Source organism: Apteryx rowi, unplaced genomic scaffold (assembly GCF_003343035.1).
Source record: "Apteryx rowi isolate R43461 unplaced genomic scaffold, aptRow1 scaffold_235, whole genome shotgun sequence".
In the NCBI taxonomy this organism is placed as follows: domain Eukaryota; kingdom Metazoa; phylum Chordata; class Aves; order Apterygiformes; family Apterygidae; genus Apteryx; species Apteryx rowi.
Window position 1 is genome coordinate 432,340 of NW_020448697.1, and position 26,807 is coordinate 459,146.

The 26,807-nt window shown below is 37.3% G+C and overlaps 1 protein-coding gene across 1 annotated transcript in view; it reads left to right on the plus strand.

Moving 5' to 3' along the window:
- The window catches only part of RFX6 (regulatory factor X6), a 39,869-nt gene extending 13,976 nt beyond the window's left edge, over positions 1-25,893 (plus strand). The window contains exons 6-19 of the mRNA XM_026065981.1: positions 1,691-1,718; positions 6,655-6,762; positions 9,653-9,730; positions 9,824-9,937; positions 13,336-13,385; positions 14,199-14,358; positions 15,264-15,408; positions 16,677-16,786; positions 18,886-19,003; positions 20,112-20,234; positions 21,623-21,832; positions 22,171-22,680; positions 24,323-24,541; positions 25,727-25,893. Coding sequence (XP_025921766.1) covers positions 1,691-1,718; positions 6,655-6,762; positions 9,653-9,730; positions 9,824-9,937; positions 13,336-13,385; positions 14,199-14,358; positions 15,264-15,408; positions 16,677-16,786; positions 18,886-19,003; positions 20,112-20,234; positions 21,623-21,832; positions 22,171-22,680; positions 24,323-24,541; positions 25,727-25,893 — 2,140 coding nt within the window. The remainder of the gene's footprint in view (positions 1-1,690; positions 1,719-6,654; positions 6,763-9,652; positions 9,731-9,823; positions 9,938-13,335; positions 13,386-14,198; positions 14,359-15,263; positions 15,409-16,676; positions 16,787-18,885; positions 19,004-20,111; positions 20,235-21,622; positions 21,833-22,170; positions 22,681-24,322; positions 24,542-25,726) is intronic.
- The last annotated feature ends 914 nt before the right edge of the window (positions 25,894-26,807 follow it).

Consider the following 26,807-nt stretch of genomic DNA (forward strand, 5'->3'; position numbering starts at 1 on the left):
GCTCACCAGCACAAATAATATAGGCATACAGAGATCTTTACCATAGGGCTTGCAAATTAGAGGCAGCTTGTCAAAAGATTAGAAGGGTCAATGGGCCTCAGCCTAGTTGCCTAAATATATTGCCCTTTCAATTGCCCTAAGATATCAAGCACACCTGAATGCGACTGGCAGATATGACATTGTGACTTTGTGGAATGTCAGCTGGAGGGCTACAGCATTTAATTGTCATTGATATATTAATATTTAGGCAATTGAGCTGAATACAATAGTCCCAAAATATTGGATGCAGATGTCTGAATTCCTAAATGCCACTGAAAATTTGACCTTCCAATCCTTTTAAATACCTGGCTTTGCACTGTGGAGGAAGCATACCCTAACAGCAAAAATCATTAATATAGACAGCATTGAGAGAAGTATAGCTTTAGCTAGTGATTAAGGCCCTGGAGGAACAATGCTAGCAGAGGCTGCCTACTGTTTTTGCAGTAAATTAATGTCCTCTTGCCACTCAATCCATGGTCCATAAGAAACACACCTAGCTATGAAGCCAATTAGCTCTACATTGTAGTCAACTGATTTACACCTTTTCTCGTGCTCATCTCTCAGCAGACAAGGGAAGTCTATATACTAGATCGTCACGTGACAAGATCTGTCACTTGCCTGTGCCTGGCCTGGGCAGGCAGAATTCCATAACTGCTCAGCCACTGGGTTTCTTTCCCGCCAGCAAAGCATCTCAACAGCATGAAATCACAATATTGCTGCTAATAATTAAAACACTTCATATTGCCCACAGAATCTTATCACGGGGCAGCCAGCAGAACAGGAAATATCAATAATAAAACAAGCTGTAATTAACTTACGCTGTTATCATTTTACTGATCCATATAAAACAATATCCTTAGAGATTCTCTGGTTTAGTAGTTATAATTTAAAATGTGTGTTTTCTAGTTTCTGCACTGTAGAGTTGCCTTATAATCCAATGACTTCATTGGGGATCTTTGATGTGGACTATTAATAGCACAGTCAGTACACTGTGAAACATTTCTGACAGTTAATGAAACTTTCATCTCAGAAGTGCATTTCACCTGCATCAAAATAATGTTATGGTTAAAGAGAGTGGAGAATCATTATGCTTTCTTCATTCTCCTCAAAAGGGGAAATTCTAGATATATTTTTTCTATTCTGAATTTACTCAGCCATATCTAAAACATTATGGATTTCCTGGTAAAGACCTCATGGACTTGCACCTATGCAACCCTTTTGACATTTATGAAATTGCAAAGTTCCAAAGAGAAAACTGAAACTGAGTTTTGTACTTTACTACTTGGTCAATGATCTAAATTCTCATTTTTTTTAGAAGTCATCTTCAGTAGGTTCCCTGATATCCTCAGGCACTTGCAAGCTAATTGAAAAAGTTAAGAAAAAAGCCTGATTTTTATTATAATTACATTTGGAGGAGCACATGGTTATTTTTCTGATCTATTTTATAAATATATATGTATGTGTGTGTGTATATAAATTATAAATGTGTATAATGATATATTATCTAAATGTATATTATATTGTTATTATAATATAATATTAGATATTAGTTTATATTAGATATATACTTTATTTTATATAATTTTTATATATATAAAAACTAAAAATGCTTTACTTATGAAAAAATAAACAAATGTGTTTATTTTCAAAGATTCTCTGGAAGCAAGTTGAAGAATGAGGTAAGTGCTATAGTCTGTTTCCTGTCATTTCTGTCATAAACAAAATAGTATTTGTGACCTGTGGTCTTCTTCACACTCATTTCTTTGAAAATTACAATAGTATTTTGCATTAAAAACTAGACTGCATAATCTTTCTTCATGATGCTGAGTATTTGCTCCTCTAAACAGTCAAAAGAGCATAAGGTTGGAAGGCATCTTCTGGGGTCCATTTTCCAGGCCAGTTCCCCATAACCACAGAGACTTGTAAGCGCCTCTTAATAAAAAGATCAAGTTCTGGCTTGTTAATTTTTTGCATCCATTACTTCTATAGAAGAGGATTTTTTCAGAATCTCATTTCTCTGTTTGGAAGCCAGAAGATGTTTTTTAATAAACTTAATTTTATACCTATTTTCTCTTGTCCAGCATTGTCTTTCTATATTTTTTGCTCTTTTCATGGCATTTTCCTACATGTCTTTTCTTTACCTTTGCTTGCTAGCTGGAACAAACAGCAGCTTTTCAGTGACTTCTGAGCAGCCTTACAACCTTTCACTGTACTTGCTCCAAGCTGAATATCTTTCTAGAACAAAGATCTTACAAAAGTTTTGTAAATGGCATGTCTCCAATTTCTATTGGAAATATCCCTTCTGATGATCCCTTCCCTAGGACTGTGTTTGTCTTTTTCATATATTCACAGCTGTACTATTGCTCACTGTTGTTCTGGTCACATTTACACTAGAAAATTATGGATTGTTGTACTACTAGATGGAGAGTTAAAGATTGCTCCTAGGATTGCTTTTTGACACTTGAGTTCAACTGCCATGGAATAGCCTGCATCCATATTATTAAACACTCTAATCTTACATAACAAGATAGGCACATCTAAACCACAGTGCCAGGGAAGTAAGTCCCTGGCATGCAGTAACTGTTGAAGCATGACCAGTAATTGTTTGGGAGACTGTTAACTGGCATTGGCCAAAAGCATGTCACAACCCATTCTGAATTTAATTCTCTATTTAATTTCCTGGGAATGTTTTCTGATGCCATTTAATCTACCAGATTAAATATAGCTTCTGTGATCAACTGATACACAACAGGTCTTTCTCCTTCCTTTTCAGTTCCAGATAAGCAATTCCTAACTGATAGCAGAAATTCTTATTGGTCCCTGGGAGTGCAGTTTTGTGCTATTGGTTTTCATCCCCTTTTTTACCATTATCTCAGAACCATCCAGATTTTTCTATGTGACCTCTTGGTCTTCCTCTTTATTGATGATTTCATTAACCCAGGTCAGCCAATGTCATCTATGAAATGCTCAGTAAGACAGTCCCAAGTCTGATCTTTGAGAATCTTCACTCCAATCCCTTTTCAACACAATAGTTTCCTTGTCAACACAACTGGTTATCATTTCAGCTGGAGCCAGTTCCTTAAACATTTTACATTCTTGTACTAATCCCCATTCTCACCAGCATAACTAATCATTTCCCATGGTGACACCACATCAAGTGTTTTACTGAGGTTCAGACAGATTAGATCCACTGCAATTTCCCTGTCCAGATAATCAGTTGTCTTATCATAAAAAGATAGTGCTATGCTATGGGATATGCCCGACATATTCAAAGATTCATGAGCACTATTACAGCATTCATTCTTTAAGAGTTTTGGGATGGGAAATTACTGGTTCCCTTGATTTAAATGAATGCACACTTTACTTCCATCTCAGGTGTGGAATTCCCTGTATCTGCTTTGTTTCTGCCCCAGCATTCAATATCTTGGTCCTCCCAGAAAAAGAATCCCAGAGATGTCAATGGAAATAAGTGGGAAAGGACACATCAGTATGAGGTTTCTATTGCCTAGCTCTGTCTTGTCTGAAATTATTCAGGCAGGTCTTAAAACAAAAACTGGCTTTCATGATCAAAATTGAATTTTAACAATTTCAGTTTACTGAAAGTTTCTATTAAAATGAACAGATGATATATCATTATTCACTTGCTTGAAAGTATATATAATTAGTTATTCCAGAAAGATTTACAATGATTGCATAAGGTGTAATTCTCAGTAGAAACGTAAAGACATTGAAAAGATGTTAAAGCACTGATTGTCTAAATATACTGAGTAAATGGCATTGAATGAACACTTATTGAGTGCCAGGGACACTGTTTACTTCTGGTATGTTTTATCATGTTTTTTAGTATTCTCTCTGTAGGGGGAGATACCAGCAAATTCTTTTATCTAAACCAGTTAGTGCACCATTAGAGTCTGCATGGTTAATTAGGCAGATAATATTACTGTCATTATCTTAATGTTAAATGGCCATTAGAAACAGATGGCATTAAATTGAAAGGGCAAGAGGTAGTGGGTTAAAATATTAAACCTAGAACTGAGGCACAGTCATATAAGTCCATTAGCAAGCTAAAAAACATTGCAAATGATCTCTTCTTAAACCTCCCACCAACATCACTGCCTTCTTTTAAATGAACTAATTCCTTTTAATCAGAGCTTTTAATATATTTCATGGGTAATTGCATAATGAAGTCATCCAGATTACTCCTGTTGTTAAGAAAAAAAAAAGAAATTCCTGATACTGATAGATAATTGTAAAATTGCAGAAATATTGACACAAAGAAGTATTAATGTCTCTAAATTTCTATCATTTCTTTGACTTAGAGCTTTTTATGTATTTGAATAGTAAATAGTGTAGACAAAGTGTTGTTTACATAATGTATGTTTTCATTCCTTGCTGTCTGTTTTGGCAGACATATCACCCTTTAAAAATCAAGGATATATATATGGTGAACAAGTCAGCTACAGCTGTAATTTTCTGAATTCAGTGTTTGAGAAACTGGCCTCCAATTGGTGAATCAACATTTATAAGAAAATACTCTCTTTTGCACTCCTTTACACTGTATTTATCTATACTGTTATTTTGACCTCAGTGAAATCTGACTGTATGCAAAGGGGTAGAAAAAGGCCACTTTAAGTACTGTTCAAATTCCTGGTGTATAGCCATAAATGCCATGCACTAGTGAAACGGAAATCTGTGCAGAAGTAGTGGGTTTGCTGCAGGAATACACAGAAGACCTGCTCAAGTCTCTGTGCACTGCCTTCAGACGAGTACTGTGTGGGCTAAAATGGAACAAAGGGTTTTAGCCAAATAGCCTGCTCTAGGTTTGAATGCAATCCCATGGGAATAAGCACAATTCAGTCAGTAAGAACAGCAGCATAATACAGATTTTACTGTTTCCCTGGAGGATGAAGGGTTTCATCTTAATTATATCATTTTAGAGTGTACTAAGTGTAATGTGGTGTGCACTATAAATATAAGCATAGTAATATTATATCACTACAGAATGTTACTGTTCAGCTTTGCAGAAAAGTAGACTAAGCCAGGTCTTTGTGAAAATATTAAATTAAGAGTCTAAATCTATAGTGGATTTAGCATATTTTGCTGCGTGGTCAGTATCCACACCTACAAGATCGCTGTTGTTTCATCCTTTGCAACTCCCATCTCTCCAAAGGCTAGCATCTTAATCCTTCTTCAAAACCTTTTTTCAATCTGTAACTAGTATGAGATTTGTCTATGATATTTCAGATGTCACAAGCTAAAGAGGTTTAAGAGACAAACTCTAGGAACTGCAAGGAATACTCAGATCAGCAGAATTTAGTATAATTCAGGAGGAATTTGTCTTGAGGTCAATGTTGACAGTGCATCAACAAAGTAGCTGGAGAACACAAAACCTCTGGGAATACCATCCTTTACTGAAATGTAGTATTGAAACCATATTGTTAGTAAATGCCCTTTCTGTTTTACTTCCCTTTTTTGTTGTTAAAGAGTTAGCCCTAGCATACTGGCAAAATTATGTATTCCCTTCCTGTAACTTCCCCTGGAACTGCATTTCCTCTTTCCAGGACTGAACTGCTGTACTGGACTCTGTATTGTGTAGATCCAGCCAAGCATGGAACAGAGTTTAATTCACATCTGTGGAATCAAGTATCATATTATACTTGAGTCCTCTGCAGACAAATAGGTTCCTAACATTAAAATGAGCTGTTAGAAACTCATAGTTTTATCCTGCACTTATGAACAAAAGCAAAATGCTCTAAAAATGTTCACAGAAACAAGCCTAGTCTCTCTGAGGTGAATGGCCAAACTCCCAGTCATTTCAAGAAAGTAGAAGGGAGGCAGCTAGAATCAGTGGCATGCTCCAGGTGGGCATGCAACTCAGCATTCTTCCTTTTTTCTACAAAGCTCTTGGAACATGTGTTTATATGTACATCTATTTCAATACAGTAGATCATAGAAACACAGGAATTGAGATTTTCTGGGGCTTCATGTCAAGTCTTCCACAATCACAACTATATAATAAATACATAGTCCACAAGTGTCCACAGACCCTACATACCATCACACCCATAATGCCATAAAATTTTACCTAACCTTATGGTTAACTAAAATAGTGGTCACTGTAGCACGACAGCAGAATTGTCTACTGTAGTGCTATTAGAGCAAGAAGAGAGCAGGGGAGAATGATAGTATCACCAGTGTCCTAGATCCTTGCACTAGAAAGACACAGATTAACTAAAACTTAGGGTTGTCCTAAGAATGATATTGCCATCCATACTGTGGAGGAGGGCAACAGATTATATTCTACTTTATTTTTTAAACACAAACTAAATTTGAAGCTAGAAGAATTCCATGAAGTCATTTGGCTTAAGGGTTGCATCGTTCTGAAAACAGTATTTGATGGAGTTTAGATCTAGGCACATATTTAACTACCTTATGGAGCTGGAATCCAGATCTGGATATAAGTATCAATATTTTGGAAGGATTATCTGAATGTAAGTATTCTGGAACTTTGAGAGTCTCATGAGATAAAATACCGCTTTAGTGTGAATCATTGTTGTTTTCAGTTAAATCTGTATTAGCCATTTCAATGTTACTGTTTTTCCCCTCGCATTTCAGGGTGGTTTCACTCGGAAATATTCTCTGAGTTCCAAAACTGGAACGCTCCTTCCAGAGTTTCCAAGTGCTCAACACCTTTTGCTTCAAGGGTGCATTTCTAAAGACAAGGTAAAATGTGAGCTATTTCTCTTCTGACTTTCAGATCAAAAATTGCTACAGAATGTTTCTTCATATCTTAGCCTTTGAGGTATTGACATGAAAGAGCCAGAAATGTCCATAATCAAACAGAGGTGACTGATTTATAGAGGGGGCAAACCTTTACTAACACCGATTAACTGGCTCTCCACTGGAAAGGTTGTTGAATTATTTACTTATTAACTGACCTAGCATTTTACAAACTGATGGTATGTAAGACGGGGAGAGCAAAACAAACAAATAACTGAGAGGTGTATTCATTCCAAATGCCTTTGGATTTAAGGTAAATTTTGTTCTGATTAGATTGGAGCATATAATTCACAATAAATAATTAGATGAATTTTACTCTCATTCATTAGTTGTCTAAAAAGAGACGGAAAATCTGAGTATAAGGTTTCTTTAAAATTAGTTATTAATTCCTTTGACAAATATCATTTAGCCTGGATATTATTTGAGTGGGGTATTGTGGAGTGTATATTCAAGAATAATATTGACAGTACATGATCAGTTTTGTGTATCAGTCATCAAAAACCAGAACAATACCATAAGACTTACATATCTGACACACAGTGTATCCTGTTAAATTGTATTTCACAAGTCAATACACACTACTGTTCATCCTAAGTTAAACTGTTCAGCTAGAAGTATTGCTGGTGTGTGTGTTGTGTCTTTGTCTACTTGTCTGTGTTATGTCTGTGTTATGTTTCTGATCCCTTTACAGGTCCTCAGGCTGCTACATCCCTGAGTTGGGCTAGATATCTTTTTGGTGCAAATTGTGAACTCTCCGGTTTAGTCTCCAATAAGGGTCATGATATTGGCTCTGCTGACATCTGTTGCTCTAATGCTTTTTTTTTTATGAGCCCTTCCTCTTAGGTTTGCTCTGTGAAAGTAATGAAGACTAGGATTCCTATTGTGAAAAGCTAAACAAGAAGGAGCCATCTGTAGTGCACAAATCTTAACAGCAAATCTTACAGGTCCTAAAGAAAGCCGAAGAACATGTGTACTCAGTGGTGTGCACCACCTGCTGTTATAGTGCCCCTTAGTAAATTGCTAGGCATGAACAGATATCTCTCGTATATACAGCATTCTCGTAACATTTAAGTTTGAAGAGTATTAGGGGTTTCCTGCAGACCCAAAACAGCAGTGTAAACAAAACTGAATTTTACCACTCCAACAATGAAGAAAAAGATGCAACTCATTTTCTCTTCATTCTTGGGTCAGCAACATTTGATTTTTCTGATGCTAGGGAAGGAGATGGGAGGGCCCACCAGGACTTTGGGGGTGACTCAGTCTGGGACAGACTTCTGGAGTTATGAAGAGACTGGGAAGAGATAGGAGTTTCTCTGTGTGTGTGTCCCTCTCTTTCTTTTCTTTTTTCTTTCTTATTCCTTTTCTTATTCCTTGTTTTCTTTCCTTACTGTCTTTCCCCCCAGCTTATCTGGCCAACAGATACAGAACTCCCTCCCGTAGTCCACACTCATGCCTTTACTTAACTGTCCCATCCCCCATGCAACTGTCCCATCAGCCTCCTCCATAAGCCCCATAGGAGCTGTCCACACATCAACCCCTCTCTCAGTGGTAGCCAGACAGGCTTTCTAGAGCTATAGGGTAATCAAAACAGTGTAACAGCTATTTTGCAGTATTTGTCAGTCTTCCTCTCTAAGCACCTGTCTGTGTTGCCTCATAACTTATTCAGATTCTATTCAGCAGCTTCACGACCTGATTTGGATGTTTTGACAGAGTTTTATAAGCTGATGCATCACAGCCTCACTCTTGGAAACTAAGATGTATCCAAAACAATATGATGATTACAAACATTTTTACAGCTCTAACAGAGGACAAAACTGAAATTACCTTTCCAGGCCTTTAAAGTAGAGGAAGCTGGAGATTGCATAGATATAGCAGTCTGCACTAAAATAGATTGATAATTTCTATATTTTCTGTTTCTGAAGAAAATTTACCCAAACTTTAAATTTCAATCAACCCCTTACAAAAAAAATTTTTTTGAAATGTTCTTGAATTTCACCCTTCCACACACTGTTTTTCAAAAATATGTAGTTACAGAAGCAGCTCTGTGCAAGTCAGCAAGGACCATTTCCAAAGAAATCTATATGCTAAACCTAATGGGAATCTCTGTTGAAATAAGGTTGTACCAGGTTCATACAAAACCTTGTGTTGGTTTGATGAAAAGTTCACAAGCCATAACAAACTTTCTGTGCTTCTGGATCATGAGACAGGTTTTCCGAGCATACAGCTTTCTTTCTCTGGAGTATTTTTTAAAAATTCTTGTTACAATTTACGACCGTTTTTTACAAACTCTTGTAATACCTCTGCACAGTTATTAAAATGAAGGAACACTCCACTGAGATAAATTAGCTTGATGAGATGAAAGGGAGTTATGCTTTGTAAAGCTCAGTTCTTGTAAGGCAGTGATTAAACTTTGACCAAATGACTGGCAGCTATTTTCTCATTTGTCCAACTAGATGATGTTTCAGAACACTCATAGACGCCTATAGTAGCCTAATCATTAACTTGCACTACTCTTTGGGATTAATCCTAGCTTCAGAAAGATGAATTTACCATTTCACTGGCTAATCTAGCTTCTGCCTTACTTTGATATCCACATTTTCACAATATATACAGCATCTAATAACAGCWTTGAGACTTAAAGATGGTGATAAAAACTAGAGATGAGTGACCTCTTATCACCTCTGGATATAGAAACACATTTTAAAATATGCATTGTAATACGGTTTATACTTTATATTTAAATAATAACTACAGAAAGCAGAAACCTAGATCACTATAGCAGTAAAGGAGAAAACTAAGAAAGTCTGTTTAATCTTTCTTTCTTCCAAAATAGGTAGATACTCTTATCATGATGTACAAAACACACTGTCAGTGTGTCCTTGACAATGCAATTAATGGGAACTTTGAAGAGGTAAGGTTGTTTGAACACACATTCTTGGTATATATGCACAGGGATCCAAGAAAGCATTATTTATGTCCATGGTTTTGGTTCTTACCCCTTTAGATTCAGCATTTCTTATTACATTTTTGGCAAGGAATGCCTGATCATCTTCTTCCCCTGCTTGAAAATCCCATCATTGTTGACATCTTCTGTGTTTGTGATTCAATACTGTATAAGGTGAGTTAAGCATTTAGTTAAATGGATACTTTTTGACACATTATAGATTTTGTTTGTGTAAAAACAGTGTTGAGGTTAGAATAACATGACCCCATGACTGTTTTCTGCCTCTCACCTGTGTAAATCAGCAAGAATTCCATTGAAATCAAAAGCATAAAAATGGCATACGTAAGAGAACTCTAGTCCCAGCTCTGCTGCATACTTGATCTGTGACTACAGGTAGCTCACTAACGCGGAAGTCTTGACCTGCTTGGATTTTACTAAAGGAAATGCCTGTGAGCTTCCCTGGCAAGGTTGGCTAAGTTTAAGCCTGGATGAAAACTGAAGCCTTTTTTTTTTTTTAATTAAAAGATGCATTGCAATTTCTACCAGCAAAGAGAGTCCTTTTGGCAGTTCAGTAAGGTATTTCATCTACATCTGCTAAAGAACTCATTTTGTTAGAATAAGGCCAGTGTCATGTGTAAAGTACAGGAAAGAAGATTTTGAAAGAACTGCCTCAGTTATGCAATAATGCCCCTGGTGTTGCTGTCAACCTTGTCATAAAACATCTTTCATAAACTGATCAAGCCTTATCTTAAAACTGATCAGGACTTTTTACTTACACAATTCCTCTTGAAAGGCTATGTGAGCAAACATTGCAGTATGTATATCTATTTAGGTGTGGATAAAGTTCTGCCAGGATAAAAACACTGACTAGTACAACTTATTCATTTTTTATCAAATTTGATTTAATTGTGTGTCTAACAAGGTATGTATGCCAAGTATTTTATTTTAATTTATTTTATTTTATTTTATTTTATTATTTTTTTTTTATTTAAGAATCTCTTTAATTGAAATTGCTAACTCTGTAGAAAACCTATGTATACAGAATTAGGCATCTGGTCTCACTCCTCCACGTGTGAATCTGCTACTTGCAGGTTATGTCAGACCATGGTTTCTTGTTACGGAGAGCTGGAACAATATTGGGTTAAGACATTCCTGCTCCTGCCTTCTACCCTTCATTACTGTTTCCATAGCCTTAGATGTACCAGCAAAACTGTTTATTGGGCTGCACTCTGAACTAGTACAGGTTAAAGAAAAAAATCTGAGAAAAATTTGTTTTGCAGGGTTTTTATGCCCTGTCAGCTCTTTGAACCAGTTCATGGCATGATCACATAAATAGTCATGCCAGTAAATCTGAGGAGTACTGCAAGGTCAGGATTCAGGGATAGAGAATTGGGGAAGAAATAAATTAAGGAAGTAAATGCCACCAACATTTCCTGAGTTTTTTATTTGGAAAATCAGATCAGATCATTAATTAATAGCTGTAAAGTAGTTTCAGCTCCTCTGATAAGTCATGCCATATAAATAGAAAAGGACTGTCATCTCTCTCTGACATATTTCACAACTACATATTGATGAGGGGAAATAACTATTGGCATAGTAGCAAACATAAAGCAGTTAAAGGAGGAGACTCTGGGCTGTTTAGCACCGAGTGTCTCATTGTCATGTATTTTTAATACTTTACTGTACAAAAGTATGGCAAAAATCTACAAAGGAAGAAAATATGTATTTCTCAGAAGCTTATCAAGCTATAAAGTAAGAAGAGATATTTTAGTTAGCAGAGTGAAGTAAAGGTGTTTAGCCTAGCTGAGACATTAAGCCTCATTTACTTGTATAGGTTATACTGTGCCTTGAGTTTATGAGGCTTTTCTGCACTAAACTTGCTTTCACAATAGATTCAATATTAACTTTATTTGTAATAACTATTTGATATGACAAAAGAAGAAGAAATACTGCAGGAAAACTTAATTAGAAATTTGACAAGGCAGAATTTCTTAAGAGTTCATAAATATACTATTGTGTCTTTTCTCTGGCTCTTTCATCACACAGAATCACAGAATGGTTGAGGTTGGAAAGGACCTCTGGAGATCATCTAAGTCCAACCCCCCTGCTCAAGCAGGGTCACCTAGAGCATGTTGCACAGGATCGTGTCCAGGCGGGTTTTGAATATCTCCAGAGAAGGAGACTCCACAACCTCTCTGGGCAACCTGTTCCAGCACTCTGTCACCCTCACAGGAAAGTTTTTCCTCATATTCAGATGGAGCTTCCTGTGTTTCAGTTTGTGCCTGTTGCCTCTTGTCCTGTCGCTGGGCAGCACTGAGAAGAGTCTGGTCCCATCCTCTTGACACCCCCTATTTAGATATTTGTATCCATTGATAAGATCCCCTCTCAGCCTTCTCTTCTCTAGGCTAAACAGGCCCAGCTCTCAGTCTTTCCAGTCCCCTAATCATCTTTGTAGCCCTTCGCTGGACTCTCTCCAGTAGTGCCACATCCTTCTTGTACTGGGGAGCCCAGAACTGGACACAGCACTCCAGATGTGGCCTCACCAAGGCTGAGTAGAGGGGGAGGATCACCTCCCTCCACCTGCTGGCAACACTCTTCCTGATGCACCCCAGGATACCATTGGCCTTCTTGGCCACAAGGGCACATTGCTGCCTCATGCTTAACTTGGTGTCCACCAGCATTCCCAGGTCCTTCTCCGCAGAGCTGCTTTCCAGCAGGCCAACCCCCAACCTGTACTGGTGCMKGGGGTTATTCCTCCCCAGGTGCAGGACCCTGCACTTGCCTTTGTTGAACTTCATGAGGTTCCTCTCTGCCCACCTCTCCAGCCTCTCCAGGTCTCTCTGAATGGCAGCACAGCCCTCTGGTGTATCAGCCACTCCTCTCAGTTTGGTATTGTAGGCAAACTTGCTGAGGGTGCACCCTGTCCCTTCATCCAGGTCATTGATAGAGAAGTTGAACAAGACTGGGACATTTCGCACTTCTAATCATATTAGATGTTCTTGGCAGCACAGATGCCAGAGAAATACTGTGTTGTCAAATCATTCACATTATGAATGGAAACAGAATTTTTGGATATATGGTAGCTAACAAAGTCAGCATTTACCTAACTTTACTGTCCGCAGTAGAATCCCCAGAAGCCATGAAAGTTAGCAGAGTTTTTGTCAAAGCAATTCCACACCACACATAACTATAGGGGGTTTATTCTAAACCCTGAGCACCATCAGTGCCACATGCACAGCATGGCAGAAAGAAGAGTCAAGTAGCTAATAGCACTCCCAAGGACTTGGGAGACACTTGAGTTTCTGCTTCACTAAGATTCTGTGTGATGCTAGGGAAGTCAAAGTGTTTAAGCACCTCACTTCTAATGATTTATCTATTATAAGACAGGAGTGTTCATAGCTTACAGGGACATGAGATATGTAGGTATATAAATATCTAGACAATAGGCTGAATGGCTTTATTCTGTATAAATTCCCTGTCCTTATCACTTTTCAATCTAAGTAGACAAGACAGGTATGAATGAATAAATGGCCAATGGAAGCCTGATATCATTTTTTGTTACCTTTTTAAAGGTTCTTACAGATGTACTCATCCCTGCAACAATGCAAGAAATGCCAGAAAGGTATGTATTTGACACTTAATAATAATGCTACATTCTGATTGTTAGGCATGTTCCAGGAAAATACAGAGTAAACAACAGGTGCTACTTCGGATAATCTATATCCTAGAGAACTTTTCTAACAGTATTTATGTTCACTTTTAAAACACTAGAGTTAGCATGGCAAAATACCATTAGCTCTGAAGACAGCTATAGAAGTAGAACAGCCTTAAAATATTTCACCATATTCCAGTGTGTGGTTTGACTGGCTTATTGGTTATCTTGATTTATTTTATTTTTTTTACATTAAAACCCTAGGAGATCCAAAAAGAAACAAATATACTTTTGTTGTTCAAAGAAAAACAAATTTTATCTGTTTTTCAGAATACTTTTGAGGTTTGCATTTTATGCATTACCAAAATATATAAGCATTTTTTCCAACAAAACATTACGAAGAGAATTTTTTTAAGCTACCTCTGAATCTTCTCACTCTTCCTTTCCCTTGGAGGGCATCATGTTTGGATTTTTATGTCTACAGCCTTGTGCTTTAGGTATCTCTAATGGTTCTTGGATTAATTACGGTTTATGCTTAAAGCTAGCGGGTTTCAACCTATTTCAATTGGCAAACTGCTCACATTTTTTTTCAGAGGAGGTACACATCAACATATAGTCAATTTTAGCCTTTTGATGCTAGGTCAACATTTCCTGTTTCCTTTTGGGAACACCTGAGGAGTAATCCACAGATCTGCTCAGGAGTCCATGACTGAAACCCAATTATGTAAACTAATGCAATACAATATTTATTGATGTTTCTCTAAAACACATTTTTTACTGTAGTTTATTGGCAGATATAAGAAATTTTGCGAAAAACTGGGAACAATGGGTTGTTTCCTCTCTGGAAAATCTACCAGAAATCCTGACAGATAAGAAGCTGCCTATTGCACGAAGATTTGTTTCTTCCTTGAAACGACAGACATCATTCTTACACCTAGCCCAGGTGAGCAGAATTGGACTATATATCAAAAAAAGTTGTAAATTAAACTTGTACATCTCTCTGGTCATAGGATATAATGCATTATTTTTTTAAAGGTTCAATTTCAGCTATGGAAGACTTAGATCTTGCAGTTTTCACCATGCAAGAAGGAAGAGGTCATAAATTGATCTGATAAAAAAAAAATTGTAGTAGAAAAGAAGACCATACTTATAATGAACTACTATCATAGGGATTGTAAATATGACATCTTTCAAATTAAAAACGCTCTGATATTCTTTAGTACTTCTCTCTGCAAGAACTTCTGGCAATCAAATGATGAAGTGGGATATGTGGATATTTGTTTAGTCCCAAAGAGTAAAATATCAAATGAGCCTCCTTGCCTGACAAAGGTTCACTGTCTTGTCCATGGCATCCTTTATGTCACATTCAGTGAGTTTATTTCTTCCTGAGTTTGACTGAAGTGAATATATCAGAGTGACAGCACAGGACTCCAAGGCTGTATTGACAGGAACAGGTATCTGCAATTAGGAGATACCTCCATATTGTTTGGGAGATTATACCAAAGGATACATTGCCTTTCTGGGAGCTTAAATGCTAACACCTTGGGCTCTGAGAGGTAGCACTCATGAAAAACTGTAGGTGTATTGTATAATTCATCTTGACTTAGTTTTCCCTTTCATAAAAATTAAGACAGCAGTAGCATATGGGTGACATTGTGAAAATGATCTGATAGGAAGGCACATTAGAAAAGTATTAGAAATCTAATGGAAGGGAAACATTGCCTCATCTGATCTATGAAACACCAAACTGTGAAAAGAAAATTAATCAGCACATGATTCTTCTCCTAGGAGTTATTCATTTGGTCCCACAGTGTGAGTCTTAGCATTTTACCTTACCTTTTCTTACAGATTGCCCGGCCAGCCCTTTTTGATCAGCATGTGGTGAATTCCATGGTGTCTGATATTGAGAAAGTAGATTTGAATAGTATTGGCTCTCAGGCGCTCCTTGCAGTCTCGGGCAGCACAGACTCTGATGGGGAGGTCTACACTGAATGTAAGTAAGTCCTTGGTGATATATTTGTAACATTAAAAGAAATTCATTCATTCCATTCCTCACGAGTATACTTGGACTAAAAAAAGGCAGACATAGGCACTGCATTCTCTAATCTAGCTCAGTGTTAACTTCAGTAGTTTAAGAAAACCAATTCCTTGCTCTAGCACATCCTACAAGAATAGGAACTTGTACTGGTCATCCCAGCTGGATGACTTTTAAAGGGTTGTTGAAAAAATTATCTCCATTTCAGCTACTGATTTTAATAAAATCCTTTTTAAAATTTTGTCCTTATGATATGGGGGTGTTAGCACTGATCAACTCTTGAAAAAGTCTCAAAAAGCATATGTAATTATAGCTTAGTTTAATGGAAATTTGAGATAGGTTACTTTTTTGTATATAAAGATTTTTTGGCTGAAAGTTGATCTTTAAGAAAATATGTAATTTTTAATATGAGGTAATAGTTCTTTTCATAAACAAAATAGAGAATGGAGCAAACTACAGATTTTGGAGGGTTTTAATTTTTTTATACGTTCCTATACATACCTGTTGTTTAGCCATCTTCTCTGTTAAAAAGGTGACTTTTGTCATAGGAAGCATGTTGAGCACAGTTTGGAGAGCTGAAAAGAGAGCAACAGCAACTTGCTGTCTTTTAAATGTTGTTACTTAGGTCATGAAAGTTTGTTCTCTTAAATAATGGCTCCAATCCTGTTCACATTTTCATATGAGTTGCCCTTTTCTTATTTTCCCTGTAATAGTTTTCTATTTTGCTCCTGCTCTTCTTTCACACTGGTCTAAAAAAAGAGGGGGGGAAGCAAGAGAAATAACCCACCATTAACCAAGCATTTTCTAGAAAATAGGAAATATTAGTAGCTTAGTTTTACGTTATATTATGAGAACCTGGGAAGACATAAGGAAAACCTAAGGCAGCATACAAGTCACCCATCTCTGCCACATTTCAGATAAAACTGTTCTACTAACCTTGGTAATAGACAGGATTCCAAGGTTGAATCTCAAAAGGGAGAACATCAGAATATTTTTTTGCAAAACTTCATTGTCTTACAGCCTGCAGAATTGTAATATTAAAGTAATTCAAATGCGTGTGTGATGAATTTGTGTCTGCTTACTTTGCTGAGGAATCGCTCATTTCTTTACTGCTCTAATCCTTTGCCTTTCCTTTCCATGCTACAATATTGTCATATGGCTGGTGAGTGGCTTTTTCTCACATTCAGAATAGTGTGCAATGATATGTTTTCCTTTTTACATGGTAGATGACTCTATTACAGTGTTCCAAGAACTGAAGGACCTTCTAAAGAAGAATGCCACTGTGGAATCGTTTATTGAATGGTTGGATACTGTGGTTGAGCAAAGGGTTATCAAGGTACCTTTCAAATGTTCTGCCTGATTCAGGACCAAATCCTACTCCTCTTACTCATGGATGCAGTCCCATTGACTTTCCGCATGGGATTCTCACCTCTGCTCCCATCTCCCTCTGTTGTAACAGGGGAGTTTTTCATTTGATGTGAAAGGTTCCAGCTAGATTAGTTCTAATTAATCTCATGCCAAGTGCTGTTGAACAGTCTTACGTGTGTGAAAAACTAAGCAGTATCTTAACTAAGACATCAAAATCAGCACTATTATAAAGCTGTACATGAAAAAAAAAATCCACCCATCCATCACTATCTGAGCATGCAGAATTATAGGGTGATTGCCCAGTGAGTAAGGTGAGCAAGAGTTGTTCCTTAGATAAGAATATGTAATTTTTTATGTATTATTTTGATGGTGATGCATGTGGTATAGATTAATGTAGCAGATAGGTTCAGAAGTAGCTAACCTGCAGGATTTCTACAGGCCAGCATGAAAGATATCCTCTTATATTTTTATAAGATGTTTGGTGTGTAAAAAAACCTTTTATTTCCTGATTTATAAGATGTTTTATAATCACAAGTATTTTGTATGCATGTAGTTACACTAGAGTTATTACACTATAGTTCAGAATAAAATAATAGAGATGTAGACCTCCCATATCCCTTCACAATTGCGCTCGGATTTCTGAGTTATGGCTCAAGAAAGATATACTAACCTAGTTTATGATTCTGATGAATGAAAACTAGCAGAAAGAAATGTTTTACGTGGTGGTGTTTTCCAGAAGCTCTGAACGCTGGTCTTCTCATCAGGTTTTTTCTTGTTTGAAAATGCATTCATGTACCATTGGTGCAATGATGGGATGTCTTACCCATCATTTTAAGGAGCACCTTGATATAAATCGGTGCAAGAGAGGTGGTACTGTTAGCTTTGATTTACTCAGGAAAAAGTGGTTCTGCCACTTACAAAATAACCATAGGCATGTCATTTTCCCTGTATTCACCTCTGTTTTACCAACTTTAAATGGAGACAGTGATAATTCCTTTGTTTCTAAAGCACTCCAGTTTTACTAACATTTACTGTCATGTGTGAGTAGCACAATGAGGTGCTTTGCTGAATCAGGGCAGTAGAGCTAAAGTGAGTCCCACTTGCTCAGACACAAAACTCCTACTGATTTAACAGAAGCTGAGCAATCCCAGTTCATGGTAGAACTGAATGGTTATGGTCTAAAACTGATTCTACAATTTCAAAAGACAATCCCTGATAAACAAGCCCCTCAGAAAAGGTAAATCACTCTCCCATTCAGCATCTACTATGTAATACTGTATTAAAGCTAACAGCTATGGTTTCAAACACTGTTTTCCCATGGTTAGGGGTAAGAAATGCCAGCAAGTCCTGATACCAGTTCAGATCAGCTAAGTAGGAGCTAATCATTTACAGAACATGTAATCCCTCCATTGCTCTCTACCTTCTGTTCATGTTAAAGTGCGGTTACTGTCAAACTTACACAACAGCTTCTTTCTGCTTACTGTTTGAGAAAGCTACATGGCATACTGTTACCACACGAACAAAGTACTGCCAGAGCAAAGTGACAGTATGAAGTGAGCAGTATTAAAAGCCTCAGTGTTACAATAGCAAACATACCATTTTGTAAGAGAAAGAGTCTGGCAAGCATCATGCAGATTACATTAAGGTACAGAGACTAATTCCCACTCCTTATTTATGTGGAATAACATAGTGCCAAGAGATTTTTTTGTTTCTTCCTGTACAGCTGTATATTTACAGAACAATCTGGCACCTTTAAGACTAGAACATGAGCTAATTTAAACACCATCAGGGCACTGCAGAGCTCAAGCAGTAAGCAGTTTGCTTCATCAAATACATGATCAGAGCTCTACTTTGGCTGCCCTGAAAGAAGTGAATGCTTCTCCTCTTTATCACTTTAAGGACATACATTATGAAGAGAGTTTGAATCAGGCAGCTTGCCACCCTGCCACATTAGTCTGAGTTAAGGACTCCATGAATTCTCAAGCGTCCTCAGTCCTCCTTTCTTCTATTCTGTGTGCTGAAAGCAAGTTAGCATACTTACAGGATTTTACTACTTCTCTCCTTTAGGCAAGCAAGCAAAATGGGAGGTCATTAAAGAAGAGAGCTCAAGACTTCCTTCTCAAATGGAGTTTTTTTGGTGCTCGAGTGATGCATAATCTCACCCTAAACAACGCATCGAGTTTTGGTACCCTGGGCTTTGTAAAAACCCTCCTACTTTGTGCACGTGTGCTGGCACTAATCCCACCTTTCCACGATTTCCTCAGTAGAGGAACCTGTCCGATTCTAAAGATTCTTTGATCAAAGCCACAAATACTGTGCAATGTGTTTTTCAAACTAATGCTTCACAGAAAATGCTATCAATAATTTGTTGGTGGCCTGCGTTACATGTTTATTTTCCAAAGGTGTCTTTCTTCTGAATTGCTGTTTGCTACTGCTTTGCTATTTAAGAGCTAGAAGCTGTGCTTGTTTTGATATGGCAATGAAACCATAATTACATATCTCAATATATGAGACAGAAGATCTAAATTATTAGCTTTACATGTGGATCAGTTTGATAAAAATTACTGCTGTAGAGAAGATTTTGTGTTGCATGTTTTCATAATAGCAAAAGGAATTTGACAGATCACCACTGTTACTTAATTCTGCGATCAAGAGGCATTCAATTCAATAGTGTGTTCATGACATTTAAATATTCAGGTTCACACACCCACCTTTAGAAATATTTACATTTTGGGGAATATCGGAAAGAATATCCTTTAAAATAGAAAATGTTAGAGCAAATGAAATTCATTTTAAATCCAGTACATTATTTCCCAAGTTATCTCAGTAGTTGTAGGTACACTGTTATCACAAATTCAGAGGCATTTGGAATGGCTGTAAGGAGAGACACATTTTTAATGTGATATATCCTTGAAATAAGGTCAAAGACTTCACTAGTTATTGTCTGGTTATTTAGCACAAGACAAACAGAAATAGAGCAGAGGCATTCTAGCAGACTTCGGCCTTATCTAGCTCCACTGTGTGCCCTCTTCAAGTATAAAGCATGTCTCACTTTCATCAGTATTTTTCTTTGATGTAATTAGTGGTCAAATAGCCTACAGGACAGTAAACAATTGAGCTAGGTGGGCCAGTGCGAAGAGAGATTAGAGCTAGAATTTAGGCACTATTCCTTGTTGGTCTTGCCGGGTCATTTAAAGTCCACAATTATTTGTTTGTTTCACTTGCTTCTTGTAGAGTGGTGAGAGATGGTCACAAAGATAACTCAGGTACTCTCTCTCTTTCTCTTCCAAAAGGTTCTTTTCATTTGATCCGCATGCTACTAGATGAGTACATCCTGCTCGCCATGGAGACACAGTTCAACAATGACAAAGAACAAGAACTCCAGAATCTACTGGACAAATACATGAAGAATTTAGGTAACTGGAGCTTGGTTCTTTTGAATGTATTCTTTGATTTTTAGAAATTTACATACATCAGAAGCAGACTTTCTGTCAATCAGAAGCAGACTTACTGTCTTCTGCTGAAGGTATAGTTACATACAATATTGTCAAATCCATCAGAAAAGCTTATGACCATCCTCTCAGTCATTCATTCCCACTTTCCTAACACAGTTCACCTAATGACATTTTGTGGGAAATGATCTGGGATTCAACAAACACTTGTGCTGATGCAACTGCAGGGCCACAAACTGCAGTGTTTATGCAGAAAGAGGTGCAAGTAGCAGAGAGAGCAGGAATTCGCCATCCAGTTTTTCCACCAAAGCTGAAATATGCAATTACACCTTGAATTAGGATGTAATAAAGATTACCAACATACAAAGGTCCCTGAAGGGTTGGAACCCTATTCAGCCTCTGGGCGAAGTACTACCATGTGGAAGGGAAACAAAAAAATTTAAAATAGTCTCCTTAAAATTTTCTAGCTACCAGGCTTCTTCAGGGTAGGCAGTTTGAAGTCATACATTACAGGTCCTTTGCTTTAAAATGAATGAAGATTAAGAACTGGCATTTGGATCAAATTTTGGTCTAAGTTAATTCCTAAAAATCCAGTGAAACTTCTCTGAGTCCTTCAGAATTATTTTTGATTTACATTAGTATCTGAAATCAGCCTTAATTTTTTGGTTGTTGCTACTCCAAACCTGCCCTTTGCTCCAAGAAACTGGCACTGAATTTGTCTGAGAGTAGATGCTGTGCTTTTTTTAACTCAGTCTTCAGGAAAAGCCTTGTCCTATGTAGCAGTTGCCTTCTCCTTAGACACTTAGATGAAGTACTTGAAACCATAAGATGAAGTCATGATTCCACTGAAGAATAGCAAATCTTCCACTAACTTTATCAATCGTCTGCAGAATACTGAAGAAGTACAGGATAAAACAAATACTTTTTTCTAGGTTTCAGTATAAAAATAAATAGACTTTAAACATTCTAAAACTCCCACTGTCAATTCTTTAGGTTGAAGTGTTGTAAGCCTGATTCATTCTTAGTGCAATTTAGTGGACTTCATTGTTGACATTTACTTCAACGGAATAGACCTGACCCACTATGATGTCTTCAGTAAGGAGCTAATTCTCTGTGATATAGATCTGTGGTCAGAATATGATACAAGCAGTTTCATTGGAAAGATTAAGACTAGAACAGTATTTGTATTCATTGGCTACATGCAAAATTTGGAGGCTTTACTGGGTTTTTAAAATAAGTAACCAAAGATATGAACAAAACAGGCAGCTCATGTGCTGTCTCTATGCTAATGGTGAATTTATGTGCAATGAACATACACAACAGTCACCAAGAGTTTTCACTTGCTATTCCAGATGCAAGCAAAGCCACCTTTACTGCATCACCAAGCTCTTGCTTCCTAGCAAATCGTAACAAAGCTACTCCTCTGCCCAGCGACCCTTCAGTCAAAAATGAGTGTCTAGCAGAGCAAACCTATGTGTCCTTGTCAGCTAACCAGCCTAGCAGTGTACCTTCTGGTCTGAACCCCTTCTCCACGGGAGACAGTGAGAATATGCAGTTGACAGGTATGTATCAGTTCTTCTACTCTCTCCTTCTCTAACAATGATAAAACTATCTTTGTACCTCTTGGCTTGGAATAATCTTCCACTGTACGGAATGAACAGTAAGATCTACATGAGACTTGTAACTGCTGGAATTTCCCACTTAATGTGGCAGTCTCCAAGCTGGAGAATGAAACTGGGAACCTTTATAGCCAGAAGCCATTGATTAGATGGGGTCCAATGTAAAGCTTTCAAATGATAATGCAGAATTCACATAGAGGGTTAGTGTTTTAACAGAGTCCACTCTATTCAGCAGTACTACAGTATGAATGCTGACCACAACTAATGTTTATTTTTTCCAGGTCAGATGGAGCTCTCTCAAAGCACTGGCCACTTGATGACTCCACCCATTTCACCAGCCATGGTCAGCCGAGGAAGTGTTATCAACCAGGGGCCAATGGCTGGGAGACCTCCAAGTGTAGGCCCAGTGTTATCCACACATTCACAGTGCTCTTCCTACTCAGAACCCCTTTATCAGACTTTGTCACAAACTAATCAGAATTATTATGGAACCAATTCCAATTATCAAGCCATGTTCAGAACTCAGGCCCATTCTACTTCAGGAATTTATCACCACAGAGCAGAGCACAGCCGATTCAATACCTTGAATGAACAGCAGTTCTCCAGAGACTACTTCAGCAACAGTTGCTCTGTGTCTCCATACAATGCCAGATCCCCTTCCAGCTATGGTCCCTCATCCATGACTCAGGACACACACAATATGCAGTTTCTGAATACTGGGAGCTTCAATTTCTTGAGCAACTCGGTGTCTTCTTGTCCAGGAGCAACATATCCCCCTAATGCTTCCAATGGTATTAATATATATTAATATATTTTTTCTTTTTCTCTTCTGTTTCTCTTTCCTTGCCAGAGTAAACCATTCTTTCTCTGCTTTTTCCTATGGAAGATTTGTTTATAAGTTCGTGTTTTCTACTTCTTGGATGACACACATAGATTGTAAAGCAGCTTAACAAGCTACTTCATGATTGATTGATTGATTCCTCTGAGGAATCCTCAGTTGACCTCAAATAACCTTCCTTTGGCATCATCACCCTGTCCTGCACAATAGAAGCAAAACAAGGATGACTATGATTTAGCAATCCTTCAAAAAGCCACCAAAACATCTACTGTAAAATATAGATGGCATAAAATAGCTTACTTCTGGGAACAGTATAGCAGGCCATTCTAATCACAGTGTCAGGATGGTGAAACAAAAGCATATAAAAATGCGGATTAGCATTATTTTAAGAGGTGGCCCTAATATATTCTCATACTTCAAGTGTAAAATTGCTGCCATGTTCTACTTTAGATATATAGTGGGTGAAATTATTGCTATATATCCTATAGTTTGTAGAAACATTTATAAAACACCTTCCTCTTCTTCAGGAAAGACACGCAGGAATACTGCTTGTATATATTCATGTGTATATGCCACACATATATATTATTATATAGATTTTATTTCCATGTATATTTTCCTTGATTGCTTCCTTGACAGAAGGGAGCACTGAACTGTGGGTACAAGTCCACATGGTGTCTCCTCTGGCCACCAGCTACAATATTACCATTTGATTCTGAAGTTAGAATGGAAATTTAATTCTGTACTGAAGGCTTGACTGAACTCTTAGGATCTTTTCTTTCCCTCATTACCACCCCGCTTTTGGGTCCGTCACTGCATATAATCCTTTAATGTTATTAGCCTATATGTGTACATAAATAGCCTTATTCTCAAGGAACTCACCCAGTAACAATTACCTATTGTCATAGATTATGATAAGCTCCAGTGAAATGGAACATGTATGTATGCATTTGATGGCATTATCTTGTCATCATCCAATCACTCATCTTTTTACTAGCCTTTTAACGATCCTTTTTTAAAATATTTGTATACAGTCAAGAGAGCAAAACTACAGTGATCATATTTAGACTGAAGAGGTGGCATCTGGAACTATAGCTAAGTTTTTAAGTTTGAAATCCAGGCTCTATGAAAGATAGTGTCTATACTCTCATTGCATTACTGTTCTCATTGGCTTTTTTCACACAGCTTGATTGCACCAAGAAAATTTGCCACCTCTGATTTTTTATTTGTCCAAATTTGGAAAATAAGATTTTAATTCTATATCCTCTGATGTGCAGAGGGGCTCATTTTCAAGAATGTGGTTTTGACTTCACTGCTTTGCATTTCCCTCTCATGAGCTCTTAAAGTCAAATCGCTTTGCTAGCTTTAAAGTAATTTAAGTCATGCAGCATAGTAGGAAATAAATATCCTCATGGCATAAAGAGGAACTGAAAAAGAGGAGTTAAATAAGTGCTGGGTCACATAGCTGTTCACTAGCAGTCAGATCAATAAACCATTTTTTATAATTCCAACCCCTTCCCCACACTCCTACCCTACCCCTTCTCTTCAACAGCAGTTTAACTCTGCTTTCTTTTTTCCAACTCTCCTGTCAATAGACTATTACGGAAACAATGTAAATTACCCAGAATCTCACAGACTTGGATCAATGGTGGATCAACATGTTTCTGTGATCAGCAGTGTAAGCAGCATTCGATCACTGCCATCATATAATGATATTCATGATCCACTTAATATCTTGGATGAGAGTGGAAGAAAACAAACAGGCTCATACTATACAGAGTCCTCATCTTCAATTGTCTGTCGGACTCCTATGCGTAAGTACAGCCAGTGACTGAACAAGAGCTAGGAACTTTTTAGCATCTTAACAGGCGCTTAGAATTATACTGTAGCTCACACATATAGTACATAAGATGCAAGGGATAAGTATTCTGGTGTAATATAGAGATAAAATAGGTAAATTCCTAGGATATATCATATGATGTGGTTTCCTTAATATTTCAGGACAATGGGTTTAATGACTCTTTGTTCACATAAAGAGGACTGTGATCCATTGTCCATGATTTGCCTGAAATGCAGGAAAATCAGTATTAGGAGACACTTTCTAACTGTTAAGTGAGCTAGTGGGCTGGAATCCTCCAACATCCCTTAAGGATCCTCACATAAATCAAGTGAATCTTTTGTCAGGCACAGTTTAGATATACTTCATCCTGTGGACTGCACTAGTCCCTTCCTGTCCTGTGCTTCAACAGCTGTGTGAATTAGGCAAAGCTCCTACCGAATTTTAGGGGAAAGACCTAACCCCAAGGTGTTTGCTTTGGTGTATGTATTAATCAAATGGCGGCCGAGTTTGGTTTCATATTCCAAAAAACAGTCATAAGTATTGGATGGAAGATGTAAACTAGGGCACAGTTTTGGGTGTTTATCCATAACCTCTTCCTATTACTTCTCTGTTAACCTTGTGCAGAAGATTGGTTATTGCTTGTCTCCTTTAGGCTCTGCTAGAGCTCAATGTTTAATTCTTTAAGTGAAGCTAAAGGGGGAAGACAAGCCAGCACCACCGCTCAGGGATTGTACCTATCAAGTAGCTTATGTATTCCATATTGACATGTGCCTCGTGGTAGGCTTGACTGTATGCAGAAATAGTGGTACCATCAGTGAGTATGGGATATGGAAAGAGGAGGAAAACAAATAGAATAGTTTCACATAGTTTTTATAGAAGATGGTTCATATGTAGGCTGTAAGCTTCAGGCCCATAGCTGTATTTTTAACAGAGTTCACTGGTATATGGGTTTTGAGCTATCCCATGATAGTGTAAGGAGCCACTGAAGAAAAGTTATAAAAGGATAGGTAAATTGAGTAAAGTATAGGAAAGCTGAAATTTCAGTCTTTCACGTGGTGTACCTGGTAGATTAAGGGTTTCCAGCAAATGAAAGTGGATTATATTTTAACAAAATACTAAACAGAAAACTTGCAGTGATGATTACCTTTTGTTTTCATAGCTTCAAACATGCAAACTACAGCTTCCTCACAGTGTATGTATGGAACATCTGGTCAGTTCCCTTCCCAGGAAAATCTGGAGTCCCACGGGCCACCAAGCAGAKATATGGTATCATCTTTACCACCAATCAACACTGTCTTCATGGGAGCAGCTGCTGGAGGGACCTGAACTGGGAGAGAAATGCCACTGTTTTAAATTTACTTTCCAATTGCAGACATTAAGGATCTGATAACTAAGGTTATGATGACTTAAGTGAGTGGGATAGAAAAGTACTGCATATAGGTGTTAAAGGAGCTGTTTTAGAGCTATTAGAACTCCTCCACACACACACAAAAAAGCTATATTCAGATTGTGCTCTGCTTGTGAATCACTCAGAATCGTCACCACTATATGGCTTTCCAGTCAGAAATTCAGGGTGAGAAGAAAGAATCAGTGATTCTTGCAAACATGACTAAGTTGTAAAGAAATTATTACATCTATTCCTAATTTATTAAAAATGATATTTTAGTCTTTCACTTATATCTTTTTGTATAAAAAATGTTTATTTAATGCCTGTGTTGCTCATTATTTATTAGGATTGCAGAGTCACTGTTTACTTTCTCTTATTTGACAGATTGTCAAATGTATGTATCCTACCTCCTATGGAAATGTTTACAAGGTCAATTTTTACTGTTTTAAATGAAACTAAGCCAAATTCTTAAGTTTTTTACTGTTGTGCTTTGAAAAGTCAATTTCAAATGTTTAGTGCCTGCTTGTGTAAGTGAAAGTCCTCAGGAAACAAATAAAACATATTGTGGGAAATATTTTCTTTGAAAATAAAACCAACAAAAACAAGTAAATATCATAAGCTAACTAATTTCAGTTGCCTGCTACTGTAGCTGGATAACTGAAACAAATGAAACTATGACACAAAATGTCATGGGATTTCAAAATTACTTCTGGTATGAGCCCAAACCAATTGCTGGTGGAAATCCACAGAAAGATTTCCATTAACTTTCATGGATTTAGGGCAACTGTGTATATTCAGACTAAAAGCAGAAAGTTGATCAAAAAAATTTGCAACCCTTTAGATCAGTTGTTTT